This window comes from Rhinopithecus roxellana, chromosome 14 (genome assembly GCF_007565055.1).
Source record: "Rhinopithecus roxellana isolate Shanxi Qingling chromosome 14, ASM756505v1, whole genome shotgun sequence".
Classification (NCBI taxonomy): domain Eukaryota; kingdom Metazoa; phylum Chordata; class Mammalia; order Primates; family Cercopithecidae; genus Rhinopithecus; species Rhinopithecus roxellana.
The window spans coordinates 122,793,804-122,810,769 of record NC_044562.1 but is presented as its reverse complement, the minus strand read 5'-3'; the positions used below and the strand labels follow the sequence as shown (position 1 = coordinate 122,810,769).

At 37.9% G+C, this 16,966-nt stretch overlaps 1 protein-coding gene across 1 annotated transcript in view; it reads left to right on the top strand.

Moving 5' to 3' along the window:
- Window positions 1-16,966, top strand: part of THSD7B (thrombospondin type 1 domain containing 7B) — a 496,878-nt gene that overhangs the window by 107,762 nt on the left and 372,150 nt on the right. The window contains exon 2 of the mRNA XM_030916925.1: window positions 5,850-6,023. Within this exon, the coding sequence (XP_030772785.1) occupies window positions 5,885-6,023 (139 nt within the window). The 5' untranslated portion in view covers window positions 5,850-5,884. The remainder of the gene's footprint in view (window positions 1-5,849; window positions 6,024-16,966) is intronic.

Sequence of the window (16,966 nt, the reverse complement as noted above, 5' to 3'; positions counted from 1 at the left end):
AGATGGCCTTGGAATATTGATTTAACATCCTTAGGGATCAATCTCTTTTGCATCTAAAAATAGGAATAATTGCTCATTGTGATGATTAAATGAAATTATTTGATATAGATGGCCTTGTATAAGATGCTGAGAGAACCTACATAGGGCTATAAAGGATCTATATTATCGGGGACATGAAAAAATGCTTGTGTTGATATTGAGTTACAATGCTAGTCTCTCTTGCTTCAGTGGGAGATCACTGAGGTCACTTGGAAACAACTGACTCTCTTTGTGACTTCAGCTTGTTGCTTGATGCACCATGCCTCAGTTTCCTTATCTCTAAAGTGGGGCATAAAATGAATAACTACTTTGCAGGACTGTGGTGAGCATTAAATGAAGTGTGTAGGTCATTGTCTTGTATACAGCAACGTATGGTAAAGCAATTATGGAAGGTAAAGTGGGATGCAGAATATTGTGGTCAGACAATAGCCCCGTTGATGGGCCATCTTTATTGAGCCATCTTCCCTGCACAGTTACCATGAGATGGCGCTATGGAGACGTACATAATCACAGTTTCCTTTTCTCCCACTCATTGCTGTTTCTTCAGGCTGAAAGCAAATTGGAACTATTTTTACTTTATTTTATTTTTTAAATTTTGTGCCTTTTAAATATTTAAGGGCTTCAACAATAAGAATACATTTAAGAGAAAATGAAATGCGTATGAAGTGTGAGGTTCATTTTTTATAGTTTCAATGGCCTTTCAATGATCAGAAAACTGAGGCTAAAAGGAGAAACTGTTTTTTATTTCTCTTAATATTCATCAGGTTAGAGCTAGCCTTGCAAATACATTTTGGATGCTAAGATATATAGTAAATAAGAAGAATTGGAAACTCAACGACCTTCATGATATAAATTATTCAAGCCATCGTGGGTAGCACATGCCTTCCGCATAATGTATTTTTGTAATCATAGTCGTAGCATTTTTTTTTCATTTGTGTTGTACAAACAGAGGGGTAGAATCTCTAACTGTTTCTTGTCCTCTCATTTTGTTTATGATGAACTCTTGTGTCACTTTCCAAATCACAGATGCAAAAATGACTTCCAATATTTTCCAAGGAATAATTTAATGGGAATTCCAGGCATTTCGGGAAGAGAGACAACATGGTTCAGTGGAGTAGGACACACCTGTGTTCAAATTCCATTCTGGACCGGGCACAGTGGCTCATGTCTGTAATCCCAGCACATTGGGAGGCCATGGCTGGCTGATCACCTGAGGCCAAGAGTTTGAGAACAGTCTGGCCAAAATGGTGAAACCTTGTCTCTACTAAAAATACAAAAATTAGCCAGGCATGGTGGCGGGCACCTGTAGACCCAGCTACTTGGGAGGCTGAAGCACAAGAAATGCTTTAACCTGGGAGGAGGAAGCCCTAGTGAGCCGAGATCACACCACTGCACTCCAGCCTGAGTGACAGAGTAAGACTGTCAAAAAACAAAAAAAACAACAAAAAAAAAATCCATTCTGCACTTTCCATCAGCGCAGTAGAAAACATGCAGCACACATTTTTAGGAGTAAAAGTCCAAAATTGAGATTCTTTTAATCATTCTGTAAGATCTGTATTCCAGATTGTTTTGGTCAAGATAAGTTTTTGGTTTCCTGTTGGCACTATGCCTTGTTAGTGATAACCAGGAGAGTATGGGGACTACAGGAGCCCGGTAGGTTCTCCAAGCCACTTGTCTGGATCTTCTCCTGATGGGTCCTGGCTTGGGTAATCACAGAAGGAATCTTAAAGGAATTAGGTCACTTTGCAGAGTCAATACAGGATTCTAGACTGGTGAGGAAGCCTAAGAGAAAACCAAGGGTCATAGCAAACTGTGCTAAGACAATGTTAATATGGCCTTCTTTGCAATTAAAATTCAAAGATTGATGCCAAATTCAATGTATTTCCATATGGCTCCTTGGCCAATCATTCTGGCTCATGTGCTGTCTCATTGGAACTCATAATCCTTTCCATCTCTTTTTAAGTTCCCACCTACAGCCATTTGGAGTAGAGAAGATGTGTTTTTGGCCCTCCTTCTCTTTAGTGTACATTGTAGTGATCTGAATATGTTTTTAGATATGCTGCATGGCCATTAGTGAGAACGGACAAAGTCATCTTGTATACCCTGGTGACTTTGTGTCATGAAAAAAAGTAGCCTCTGCATAGAACTGGTCCTGCTAGCTATTACTTTATTAACGTTGGAAATAATAGCTTAGGAACAACTACCACAAAACACAGTCGTCATCTTTATCAAAAGCTCTCTGACATGGTATTGACTTTGATCTATCATTATATATAGAAGGCCACTCATTTGTTTTCCCAGGGTTGTATTTTGAAACTTATTTGTTTTGTAGGATTCACCAGGAAATTATATTGTCTTATGAGGGCAATATTTAGGTTTTTTTCAACTGCCTCAATGGCATGTATAATTGGCAATGATGTCTTCTGAAAAATGTCTGGATTAAAATGTTTGTATCAAATCTGTATTGTGCAGAATTAACCACCCATTTGTGTAGTGTGGTGTGTACGTGTCTGGAGAATATAAGAGCCTGGCTTCAGTCCACCATTCCATAAAAGTGGAGTGAACGTCTATTGAGACAAAAGACTTAGGCAGACTTTAAATATCATGATATAATTTCCAGTCCATTCTTAGTTGTATTGCTTCTTAAAGCATGTGAACTTATCATTATAAGTGTGAAATATCCATAATCTAGTGTATGTGTGTATGTGTATCAAAATGTCTCATCTATTGGACCACACTTCTTATCATAGACAGATGCCAGCTTACCTGGGAGCATCAGGGCAGGAGCTGAGATTCCAGGGCTTCTAGCTGGAATGGGGAGCTCCTTCCTGCATGAACCCACACCTGAAACTTGTACACTAAGGAGAGCAGGTACTGAGGGGTAAACACATGTGTTTGTGGCTGTAGTCTGTCCCCTAACATGCTCTGGGGTCTTTGAGGCTCTTCTCCAGCTCTACTGTAGCTGCAGTTCTGACTGTGGCACTGTCTCCTCTTCTGGAGAGGGGGAGGGAGGGAGGTTGCAGAGTATGCTCCCTGGTGGTGATGTGTGTGTCTATGAATCTTCATATGTGCAGGTGGGTTCCAGTGGGTCCGTATGTGCACAGAGCCTGGGCTGCTGTCCATCTGGATTCCAGTTGGATTCCAGAAAAGGACTCTTGGTCAGAACAATTCAGGTTTTGTAATAGCATACTAACTTAAAAATATTCTTACTTGAGGAGAGGGACTACCTTTTTCAGCTTCACACAAAAATACCATATAATCTAGTAATTGCCTTAGAATAAACTATAATTTCGTAGCCCTGTTGTCTAATTTTTAGCAAAAGCTCAGTTGTGACAAATCATATTCTCGGATGTTTGCTCTAAGGAAATGTGGCCCATTCAGTTCTCTAGGCCAGAAGTTTTAGAATTGTGCCTAGTAGTGCCACAGAAGTTTCATGAAATCATCTAACAGGCAACTCTTGGAGAAGAAAAAACCACTCAAACCACTGAGCTTTACCATCTTTCAGCTGGAGCACTCCACTTTGCTCTTCTCAATATTGGTTTGCAGTGTAGACATTTTGAAGAAAAGTTTTGGTTGCTTTTTACTCTTCATCCCTGGATTGAGGCAGGCTGTCAGAGAGCTGTGTACTGGAACTACATTGCTTGACTCCTTGTAGAATAATTTTTACTGATTTGTACTTTGCCACTGTACCCTTGGAGTGTTCCAGGAGTGCCACGAGACTCCACCACAGACAACTTGCCGTTTTATTTGATGAAGTAATGTGTTCAGCACATGGCCCAGCACACCACCTGTATTTATGAGGACTCCTGGTATAAATCCCAACAGTGCTTGGGAACAGGGCAATGTCTTTCCCTGGGGGGAAAAAAAAGAAGGCAAAAACTGTGGGCAGGGTGGTATAATTTAATCCTATGCACATGAGGACCATAGACTGCAATAGCTGTTTCTTTTCTTCGGCCACTAGGAAGCTCATAGTCAGATTTGCCACCCACCTATAGTTATTGTGTGGGTATATATTTAGGGGCAATAAGTTCTACCCTTCAGATCCTTTTTACTGTTCATTCCTTTTACCCTCCTGTACCTATATCTTTTTATTTTTCGTAATACATGTATTATGGTAAGTTATTTTAGATCTCCTTCACTCCAGTACCATTTTCTTATTATCTTTTGGAAAACTGTACCTGGATGTCTGGTAGCCTCATCAGACTTAATCTATTCTATTCTAAAGTAAAGCACGTTCTCAAATGTGCCCCCTTCCTGTTTCCTGTTTTTGTTAAAGGGATCCCATTGGTTCAGGCATTTAAGTTTGCCCTTCTGTCCCTTTTCATATCTTCCTCTTATATAGCACATCCAGTTGTTAACCAGATCCTTTAAATCCAGAAGCAATTTGTATGACTTCTCAAGTCTCTCCTGATCCTTGATCTTTTCGTTTACCAATACCTGCCTGGACTACTGTTTCACTAATTTTCTAATTGTCCTCAATTTCTCTGCCATCGTCTACTAGTAATCCATTATGCACACTGATCCTAGTTATTTAAAAATAATTTGCTCTCCTATGATTCTTGCTACTGTTTACAGCATGAAGCCCAAATACCTCATATGCCATTCACAACTCTTTACAATTTGGCTCCCAACCTATGTTTTAAATCTCATCTTAGTCCATTCCTCCCTCTTCTTTGTGTCCTTCACAGCAACCAGCAGCCTAATCACCAGTCCCCAAACACAAAACGCATTTCAACGCCTTGTTGTTTTCTCTGCCTGAGATGCCCGTCCTGACTCCTTCAAGTCCTTATGTTTCCCTAGACTCTTCTCAAGTATTATCTTGTGTGAGGCTCTCCTCTCTTTTTCGCACAGCACAGAAGAACTAATTGCCTTGTCCTCAATCTTTCCATCCCACTTTCTTAATACTACTGTTAGCGCATCCCTTGCCCTGCTTTGGACTTGTTGTGTATGTGTATCCCTTTCTCCGAATCTTGAGCTCCTCATGGAATTTGTCTGAGTAGAAGGGAGGGAATAAACAACATATCTGCCAACCTGCTTTAAGAATAAAATACACTGACACAGGGACTGTAGAGTCCATAGAATTGATGATGCCTTCAATGGGTGAGGATTGAAAACCTGGCTAATTAACTGTTGACCTTCAAATGTTAATATTATAAAGACTATCTTCATGGCAATAGAAAATTTGTAATACCGTCATAATAAACGTTCTAGAAGTCAAAGTAAGTTTTTATCATTTCTGTACGGAAGAAACTTACCTGATTTTTCTGTACAGAAGAAACTTACCTGATTTTATTTCAGAGAAATAAAAGGTGTACATTTAACATTTAACATAACTTATATTTACTACTTTCTTTTAATAATATGCACTGTTAAAGCTTATTTTCTTACCAAAAGTATAAATATGAATTAACCACCTCAGGCTTTTGTTTCTTTTCTTTTTAGAGTTTCTAAGGGAATAAAGTAACTACTTTGGATCCTGTAGAGAATCCATGATAATATTATCATGTTACATTGATCTTTTTTTAACCAAAAGAATAAAATAAAAAGCAATTGGGGAAATAAGCAGTTTTATCATCCAGTAGTAGATTTCATACATGAATACACTTCACTACAAAAAATAATACAAAACATGGTAAAAACAGAATATGGATTTGCTTTTTGTAGCTTTTCCCACAGGGTTATTATATGTACTATCTTCATGGTAATGAAAAATTTGCAATACCATCATAATAAAAGTTCTAGCAGTGAAAATGAGTTTTTATCATTTCTTTACAGAAGAAACTTACCTAATTTTTCTTTTTCTCTTTTAGGAATAGGCAAGTCAAGAGGCTGAAAAATCTGAAGCATGTTTCCAAAGAGCAACCTGACAGTCACTTGCTGGGTATGGAGTGGCATGAGGAAGCTCTTTCTATTGCTTTCTCTCTTGCTGTCCCATGCAGCTCATTTGGAATGCAAAAAGGATAACCAGTTCATCTGGAAACCAGGTAGGAATGTCCTGGCTGTTCCTTTGTCCTGTTTCCATCAACAAGAAGTATATTCTTTCCACCCTTCTTCTTTTTCCTTCTAAAGTAGTGGGAAATATCCAGAGAGGAAAAATAGACTCTTTTTTAAAATTCTGCAGCTTATATTTGATTTTTACTCCTGCATAATTGTCTTCTCCATCCATGATGCTTGTTATCCTTCTGAATTTTCATGTTGTTGTCAATTAAAGTTATGATTTCCATAGTTACATATACTTCTCCTTTGTCAAATATTTCACCAGTATGGAGCATATTTGTAGCAAAAATGACATCTGAATTTAGCTGATATTCTCAGCTAAGAATGCTTGGCCCAGTTCTGCATGTCTCTTTCAGGGTTTAAACTAGTTAGCTATCTATTATTAAATACTTTCCAACATAGATCTTCTATGTCTAGGTTTGAGAGCATGAAAAATTATCATAACAGCTTTGCTCATTAGTTGTGACTGTAAAGTCACCTTAATGTATTTTGAGATTCTTAGCTACCTCATGCATGATTCTTTATGTATATGAATAATTTTAGTTGAAGTTTGGAGGCTGGAATATAACTTATGTTCATTTCTAAATATTTCCTTAATTTGGCTGTGAAAAAGATCTGTTAAATTTAATTTCAAAGCCTAATAATTTATTAACTTAAATTATGAACCCTAAACATCTTAGCTCTTTGTATTACTGATGCTTTTCCTTGCTCTGGATTTTAATTTTCTTTAAGTTTCACAATCAGATCATTTAAAATATTTATTGCTTTCTCAAGACTCCATTCTTTCAAATACAGATAACTTGTATACTTAATATCTTGGAACTGGAAAATGTGATGTTTTAAAAGATCTATGGTCCTCAAAGAGTTTTCATTTTGACCTCATCATCGGTAAATTAAATAGACTTCAAATGTATTGTATCACCATGGAAATATGTATAAAAGTGATATTTGTAATATTTAAATAATTTTGCAAAAAGAAAGTGAATTATGCTTTAAAGTCAATTAAGTAAAAAAAAAAAAAAAAAAACCACCATTAGAGATACAGTCTGGATGAAATTTAATTGCATTAAAGCCCCTATAAATTAATTTAATTGTGGGCTCCAATACTTCCTTACTGATTTGCATTTTTTTCCCTCACAGTAGTTTTAGGAAGCTTTAGAAATAGTCCTGAAAGTCAGTATTTCCTTTCTGGGCATGGGGTTATTTTGTTTTAATCATAAAAGACAAACATTTGATCAAATCAAAATATGCACATTTTTATGACTGTCAAAAGTTTTTTTAAAAAAATGATTAAAATGAAAAGTGGCAAATTTGAAACACGAATGAGATGTGTTAAGAAAATGGGGTTATTTTGAAGCAAGTTTTAAAATAAGGATGCTTTTCTAAAAGTAAGTCATTGGAACAAGATGGTAAAAACAAACTCTACAGTGGATGGATTTTTTGGTAACTGTCAAACGTAAGTTTCGGAAGTGAGGTTCCTTTTCATCATACATAACACATTGTTTAAAATGAACAGATGAGTCACTACTGTCACTTCTTCTGGTATTCATGACTTCTTTCCCTCCTTACAGTGCCATCAAAAAGGTAACAATATAATTTTTTCCTATTTGGTTTTGCTTTCAAAGCAAATTACTTGTATATGACTGACATATTAAAAGCGAAAGAAATCTAAAAGGTGCAAAATTAAGAACAAAAGCTCAAATGTATCCCTTTCCAATCTCTTTTGTATCCTTCAGAAAATTTCCTTGTATATGTAAGTACACATTTAGGCATATTTAAGTGTATGCATCACACACAAGATACACATATAATTATACTTATAGTTATTAATTAGGTTCTGTTAAGAAAGAAACAGCACATGCAAAGTTGGCAGTTGAGAAGAGTTTCATAGAAGGACATTTACAAAAGCAGGCAAGTGTGAGCAGTGTGTAAGGACAGCAACAAGGGATGGTGCAGTGACCCTGAACTCTATCAGTTGGGAGCCTCTACAACTTCTGGGTCTGTAGGGGCCAGGAGTAAGAGTGGTCCCCGGAATCTGGAGAGAATGTCTATAGAGCAGGTGCTTGACAAATGCTATGGGTTTTAAAGGGATACAACCAACCTGCAGCAAATAGGAAGGAGGCCGGGGGAACGAAGGGCCCCACCTCACTTTCCTCCAGCTTTCAGATCTGCCAGGCCTCCTATTGGATGAATTCAACCAAAAACCACAAGGCAGGGAAGCCCGTGGTTGTATCCATTCGGGTAAACCTCTTGAGCAGGAAGCAGGGTGGAGAATGGTGCACCTGAAAATATTTAATTCATCCCTATATGTGTGTATGTATACACACACATTTCATATAAGTGGAATCATACTCTGCACTGCTTTTTGCAGCTATCTTTGATCATATAATGATATATTGATGAATATTACATATTACTGCACATAGGCCAACCTCATCTTTTAATGATTGCATAGCATTCTTTAGCATTTTTATTTAATACATTTATCTAGTTTTCCTGCTGCTTTATCTTCTCTTCCTCTATTTCTTAGCATTTTGGTGGCTTCTAGTTTTTTGCTATTATAAATAATGCTGACATGAATGCAGTATTATCTTAAAGGTAAGCAATAATAAATTGATTTGAGGAGTTATATACCTGGAAAAATTCTAGTTTGTAACCTTCAAAGACAACATCAACATCTTAGAATCTGTTACCTATTTATGGATGTGTTTAGTATATTTCATTTTGATTTTTAACACTGTACTGCAGTTGAAATTAGCTGTATTTTTAGGGTATGTTATCAAATCCAGGAACTCAGGTCCAATGTAATTTGGAATTTGAACAGATTTCCATGGAGACCCAGATAACTATACTTTATTTTAGAAACCTAGAAACCATTCTCTGGGTTTTGATTGCCATGTCAACTACTTTACTCTTTTGCTGGTGTCTATTGCTCCCCACCCCCACACCCCAAATCAGTAGGTCAGATGTTAGTCAACCTCATCCAAATTACAGGCATTTCCATCAGAGAAATGCAAATCAAAACCACAATGAGATACCATCTCACACCAGTTAGAATGGCAATCATTAAAAAATCAGGAAACAACAGTTGTTGGAGAGGATGTGGAGAAATAGGAACACTTTTACACTGTTGGTGGGATTGTAAACTAGTTCAACCATTATGGAAAACAGTATGGCGATTCCTCAAGGATCTAGAGCTAGAAATACCATATGACCCAGCCATCCCACTACTGGGTATATACCCAAAGGATTATAAATCATGCTGCTACAAAGACACATGCACACGTATGTTTATTGCGCCACTATTCACAATAGCAAAGACTTGGAATCAACCCAAATGTCCATCTGTGACAGACTGGATTAAGAAAATGTGGCACATATACACCATGGAATACTATGCAGCCATAAAAAAGGATGAGTTTGCGTCCTTTGTAGGGACATGGATGCAGCTGGAAACCATCATTCTTAGCAAACTGTCACAAGAAGAGAAAACCAAACACTGCATGTTCTCACTCATAGGTGGGAACTGAACAATGAGATCACTTGGACTCGGGAAGGGGAACATCACACACTGGGGCCTATCATGGGGGGGGGAGGGATTGCATTGGGGAGTTATACATGATATAAATGATGAATTGATGGGTGCTGACGAGTTGATGGGTGCAGCACACCAACATGGCACAAATATACATATGTAACAAACCTGCACGTTATGCACATGTACCCTAGAACTTAAAGTATAATAAAAAAAAAAAAAACAAAAAACAAAAAAAAACAAATTACAGGCATTTCTAAGTGAGTCCTGGCTTTGGAGAAACAATGGATTGATGAATAATAAGTGAGTGCTTTATGTTTTTTAGGATTTCCATACTGAGGGAGAGTCTGATGAGCTGTAGGCTGCAAGGTCATTGATCTGGCAAGGCTGTTGAATGCCTGTCATTATTGTGGTGAGATCCTATAATCTATATTAGTGTCAGGCACTCTGTTAGCTGTGTCAAGAAAGAAGGATCACGTCAGCAACAGTATCAGGTAAGGGACAATGTTGTTGGCTGTTTTAAGTTTCAATATAAAACTTCATGCTTGCCTGCTTTGTATAGATGAACAGATTATGGTCTCTGATCCCACAGTACAATCGTGCTCTCTTAAAAAATTCCTCAGTTTTGGTTCTAAGAGGTTCACTTATTTCTAGTAATACTTACTGAGTCTTTACTATGTGTCAGACCTTGTTACAAGTACATGAGATAAATTGATTGAGAATAAAATAGAGAAATCCCTGGTCCTCATAAAGAGGGTAAGAAACATGATCAGTAGTTAAATAGAGTATGTTAGATGAGGGCGAGTGCTAAGAAGGAAAGATGAGGCCAGGAGGAGGGATATGCAGTGGGAGCGAGGAGACTAAAAGCTTAAGGAGGTTGTCCATGAGCCTGAGGAAGTGAATCTGAGTAAAGACCTGAAGGAAGTGAGGGAGGCAGCCATGGATATATCAAGGTGAAGAAGAATATTCCAGATGGTGGGAACAAGAAGGACAAAGGACCTGAGGCAGGAGTGTGGGGAGCATGCTTGAGGACATGTGGGGAGGGAGGCCAGCATGCAGGAGCAGAGTGAACATGGGGAGGGTGATGGGAGCTCAGGTCAGACGGGTAACGGGGTCCACATGGGGTATGTCCTCATAGGTCAGAATAAGATTTTGTTTTTTACTCTATGTGAGATAGAAAGACATGGGAGGGTTTTGAGAGGGTGGTGACATAAGCTGACTTTCTTTTTTTTTTGAGACGGAGTCTGGCTCTGGCGCCCAGGCTGGAGTGCAGTGGCCGGATCTCAGCTCACTGCAAGCTCCGCCTCCCGGGTTTATGCCATTCTCCTGCCTCAGCCTCCGGAGTAGCTGGGACTACAGGCGCCCGCCACTTCGCCTGGCTAGTTTTTTGTATTTTTTAGTAGAGACGGGGTTTCACCAGGTTAGCCAGGATGGTCTCGATCTCCTGACCTCGTGATTCGCCCGTCTCGGCCTCCCAAACTGCTGGTATTACAGGCTTGAGCCACCGCACCCGGCCTAAGCTGACTTTCTTATTGACATTCTTTTCAATAAGATTTGAAGAGGATCCTTGTGGGTGGCTGACTGAGAAGAGCAGGGCAAGGAGACGAGGTAGGAGGCTACTGCGGAATTAAAGGGAAGAGCCATGGTGATAGCTTGAACCAAGGCCATGGCAGTGGAGGTGCGGACAAGGAGTTGAATCTTGGCTATATTATATTTAAGCCCACAATTATCAACCAAGGGCGATTTTGCCCTGCTGGAGACATTTGGCAATGCCTGGAGACATTTCTGATTGTTACAACTGGGGGTGATACTGACATGTGTTGACTAGAAGCCAGGGATGCTGATAAACATTCTGAAATGTACAGAGCATTCTTCTACAACAAAGAATTATCAGGCTTCAAAATCTCAACAGTGCCCAGGTTGAGAAACCCTGATTTAAGATAAAGCCATCAGGATTTATTGATGTGGGATGGGTGATACTGACTTTGACCTGAGCAACTGGAAGAGGGGAGTTGCTGTCATTTAATATGGACTGAGAAGGAGCTGGTAAGCACTCAGTATTGGGCATGCTAAACTTTTGATTCTGTTAGAAATTCACGTGGAGGTGTTCACTAGGAAGTTATGGGGTCTGAATTCAGGAGAGAGGTTTCTGCTGAAGATATGAATTTGAGAGCTAATACCAAAGAGGTAGGATTTAAATATGTAGTCCTAGAAATGAAGAGATGGGCTTGAAATTTGTAATCTGGCATAGGTAGAGGATAAAATTCGAATGTATTTCCTTTTAGGACTGAAATGACATTAAAGCAAATTGTTGTGGCAAAATACACACAATATAAACTTTACCATTTTAACCACTTCAAAGTATACAATTCAGTGATGTTAGTACATCACAGTGTGCTGGAATCATCACCTCTATCTAATTTCAGAACATTTTCATCACCCTAAATTATATTTTGCAAGTGACCTTATACAAAGTCTGGAAAACAAATTATGTTTTGAATAATAAGTTCTGAAATAGAAGAAAACTCCATATTTGTTGTATGTGTGTCTGTGTGTGTGTGTGTGACAGGCTTTTAAAATAGCCTTCAGTCATCCTAAGAGATTACTCTTGATATAGTTTGGAATTTTGTTCCATCTAAGTCTTACATTACAATGTAATCCCCAATGATGGAGGTGGGGCCAGGTGGCAGGTGTTTGGATCATAGTGGGGATCCCTCAAGAATGGCTTGGTGTCATCCTGGCAGTAGTGAGTGAGTTCTTGCTCTATTAGTTCATGAGAAATCTGGTTGTTTAAAAAAGAGCATGGCTCCTACCCCCATCTTGCTCCATCTCACCATGTGACACACTGGCTCTCCCTTTACCTTCCTCCCTAATTGTAAGCTTCCTGAGGTCTCACCAGAAGCAGATCCTAGCACTGTGCTTCCTGTACAATCTGTAGAACGATGAGCCAAATTAAACATTTTCTTTATAAATTACCTAGTCTCTAGTACTCCTTTAGAGAAATGAAAACAGACTAATACAGGTATAATACTAACACGAATATAGACTAACACTAATACAGGTAAACCAATGTTCAAATCCTGGTTTTCTAAGGGAAAAAAGTTATTTAATCTCTCTGAGTCATATTTGTCCATCTGAAAATGGATATTGATAATAAACACTTCACAGGACTCTTTGAGAATTAGGTAAGACACGATTTGAAATACCTAATATATAGCAGCTATTCAATAACTGTTAGTTACTATTTCTATCATTATTATATAATAATTTCAGGTTTAAAATATTTAATTGTGCTTTTATGTTATACAGTTTCTGTATACTTCTATTTCCTAGACATACAAAAAAGAGGGGATTATTTGACAGGTATGTGCACTTTATTAATTAATGGTCAAAATTGTTTCACTGACTTTTTTAGGTCTGAAACTTTCTTTATATATGCCAAATTCTAGGAAAGTTTTAATTTCAGTAGCTCATGCTCAATGAATAAAAACTGTGAAGATAATGACCTATTTCTAAGAACTAAGTATGTAAATTGGAATTAATATTTTGGGAAAAAAGAGACTATGAAAATTACATTGCTTAAGGAATAAAGTATCTTACATATATTAATATTTAATTATAGCTTAAATAATAGTGTTTTCAGTGTTGAATGTACCTTAAGGAAAAAATTGCATTATGTTTATTACCTATTTATATATTAAAGGTTAGGAATTTTAGAGAAAATAAAATGTTCTTAGGAGAGAGCTATTTTTTAAAATATGTGCTAGAAGTTCATGAAATTTATTTTCTGGAAATTTTACTTATGTTGACATCATTTTAATTACTTCCATGGATATTGGTTTATCTAAGAGGCATGAGTGTTAAATCAGCAGTATCCAAAAGTGTAGACATATGGCCTGGGGTTCACCACTAAACATTCTAATTTTTTTGTAGACTACAATCCCTAATTTTCCAGTGTTTCCACTAGATCAGAAAAACATCCATCTTACCTAAATTGCATAAAGTAAATTACTCTGCTATGTTTTTTCTAAGTAGTATTAAAATGTAGGCTCCCGGAGGACAGGGCGTTTTGCTGATTTTGTTCACCAATATACTCCAGGTATGAAGAATATAAATAACTTATATAATAAGGATATAAAATAGAAAATATCCCCAGCACATTAAGCAAAATAAGGGGCACTGTTTTTTGGTATGTGTGTGTGTATGTGCTTGTGTGTGTGCCTGTATTTAGGGGAGTTGAGAAGAGATGAAAGAGAAAGTATGACCCATGTTATTCTAGAGCTTGTAGTATATATTGAGGAGAGGATATAAAACGACTGTAAATTAAAGTCAAACTTATAAATATAAATCAGTAAATGTGAAAATATATTTCCATGTCACTTTATTCCAGTACCATTTCTGATCATCTCTGGAAAAGACGTTGAACTCAATCTTTAAAAAACAGGCTCACATAATTAAAGATGTAAATATTATTCTAAATCTTATAATGAGATATTATAGTTATATCTCACCTTCCAGTTCAATTCCATAAAGAGACAGTTTAAACTCTTTTTGCTGTTTATTCTGATATTCACCTTTATATTTCTAGGTAATATGCTCATGAGTGATATTTCTTAGTTGATAGGTATTAGATAGTTCCTATTGACTCTCTCTTATGTTAGTTAAGCATTTATCTCTCCTAGATCTACTCCTCTCCTCCTTAGTACAGTTATTCAAAATAGTTATATAAAAATACTTAAATCAACAAAACAGTGCTCATACTCTATGTAGTGTCCCCTGCTGAGCCAAGCAGTGTGCTGTGCACCTGCATCCTTTCTTGTTCAGCTTTTTCTTTTACATAGAAATGAAAAATTTCCTCCTTTTTTGTTAGCTTGGTTTTCTTTGAAGCTACTGCTGCTTTTCCCCAAAGCTCCATTTGATGTGTCACGTGCCCATCATTAATTTGTTCAAAGATTCAAGCGCAGTTCTAAGTGCTCGATTACATTTTGTCTTTGGGAGATTTTCCCACAGTCCTGTCTCCCTGCACAGCCTGCACAGTCATCATCTGTGGAACATCCTTTTGCTCTCGCTCATCTTGAATCCCTTGTTTCCTGTTCTGTTTCTCTTCTTTGCCTTTATTGCTATGTTTTCCAGACGCATCCTCTAGTACTGCTGAAGTAGGGTGTACTGGAAGTAATTTTTCAAATCCTTTGATGTCTGAAAGGGTCTTTATGCTTGTCATATACTTGATTGATAGCTTGGGTGTGACATTCAAGGTTAAAAAGCATTTTTTTTCCTTCAGAATTCTGAGAGTCTTGCCCTATTGTATTAGAGTCCCCAGTGCCATTACTGAGAAGTTTGATGCCATTCTGATCTTGCCTTTTTGCACCTTGCTACCTGTTTTCTTGTTATTCTTTCTCTGGAATCTTTTTTATACATAAAGTTCTGAAATTTCATGATTATATGCTTTGAGGTAAGCCTTTTTTTCTTTATTGTGCTAGATGTTTGTAGGATATTTCCATTGGTGTCCTCATTACTCATTCATGTCCTTGTCATCTTCTCCTTCTCCTTCTTCAAGACGGAGTCTTGCTCCGTCACCCAGGCTGGAGTGCAATAGTGTGGTCTCAGCTCACTGCAGCCTCCACTTCCCGGGTTCAAGCGATTCTTCTGCCTCAGCCTCCTGAGTAGCTGGGACTATAGGCGCCCACTAGCATGCCTGGCTAAGTTTTTGTATTTTTAGTAGAGACGGGGTTTCACCATGTTGGACAGGCTGGTCTCGAACTCCTGACCTCATGTGATCCACTCGCCTCGGTCTCTCAAAGTGTTGGGATTATAGGTGTGAGCTACCATGCCTGGCCATATTCTATACTTCTGATATTTTTTTTTATGCAGTTTCTTCTCTGTTGTATCAGTTCCTTCTGAAACTCTTTAGAAAAAGGTTTGACCTCTCTGACTGATCTTCAATTTTTAGATAGTTTCCTTATTTGTCTTTTGTTTGTAGATTTATTTTAATTTCTGAATTTTTTTTCTACTTCATCTTTTAACTATTATTTTGAACATTTTTTTATTTCTACAATCCCGTTTTTAATTTGTAAGGTCTTTTGCTTGTTCTATGATTTTTTTAAATTGCATCTTGTTTCATAGATGTAGTGGTTTTTCATTCAGAGGATATTAAGGGTAGTTTAATCTTTTTCCTTTCATTCTCTGCACCATTTATGCTTTCTCTGAGTCATTTTTTCCTGTTTCCTTCATTTATGTGTTTGACCGTGGCCTCTGACATAGTGAGCTTTCTTCTAATGTCTGTTTATTATTGGCTATCTCTTTAGTGTTTCACATGATTAAAAGCAAGACGCTAAAACAGATTCAACATTCTGTGTATGTGACTCAGCTGTTGGGCTTCATTGTCAAAATATTTTTGTGTGGAGAGCTGGCTTTTTTGTTGGAGCATGGGTCCCTCAAAAAATCTGTATTTATCAATACCCAAAGGTTTTTCTCTGGAGCTGTATTCTTTAAGGTGGAGGCTACGCAGCTATAACAAAGCTCCAAAATACAGTGGCTTAAAAAAATAGAAGCTCAGATCTCTCTTACGTGAAATCATGTAGTTAGTGGTCCAGACTGGAGGCTCTGCTCCATGTGTCCATTCAGCCAGGCACTTTTCCTTCATATTCGAGAAAGACATCATTCTCTACCCATTCAAGCTGGGTCACAGGCATTTCCATGTTCTAGCTGATGAAAAGAGGGAAGAGCTGAAGTCCAGAACAACAGATTTCAAACAAGTGACACAGCAGTTCCGTTCATGTTCCAATTCTCTATTGCTGTGTAAAGGCTCACCCCAAAATAGTGATTTAAAATAATAACAGTCACCAATTTTGTTCACACATCAGTGGGTCATTAGGCCCTGCTAAGTGTTCTCACCTGGGCTCGTTCTCGTGGGCCATTGTAATCAGGTGGTTCAGGGGCTGGGGTCAGCTGGAGGGCTTCATCACTCACATAGCTGGCACCTGGACTTAACTAGCTGGGGTTGGAACAGCTGAAATTCTTCAGGTATCCCTTTCTTTCTGTGTGGTCTTGCCATATGGAAGCTTCAGGGCAGCCAGGATCCTTACATAGGTGGCTGAAGACTCTTAGAGTAAGCTTCCACAGACAAACAGGGAGGAGTTGCTCGGCTTGTTCTTTTTTTTTTTTTATTTCTTTTATTTTTTTATTTTTTTATTTTTATTATACTTTAAGTTCTAGGGTACATGTGCATAACGTGCAGGTTTGTTACATTATGTATACTTATGCCATGTTGGTGTGCTGCACCCATCAACTCGTCAGCACCCATCAATTCATCATTTATATCATGTATAACTCCCCAGTGCAATCCCTCCCTCCTCCCCCCTCCCCATGATAGGCCCCAGTGTGTGATGTTCCCCT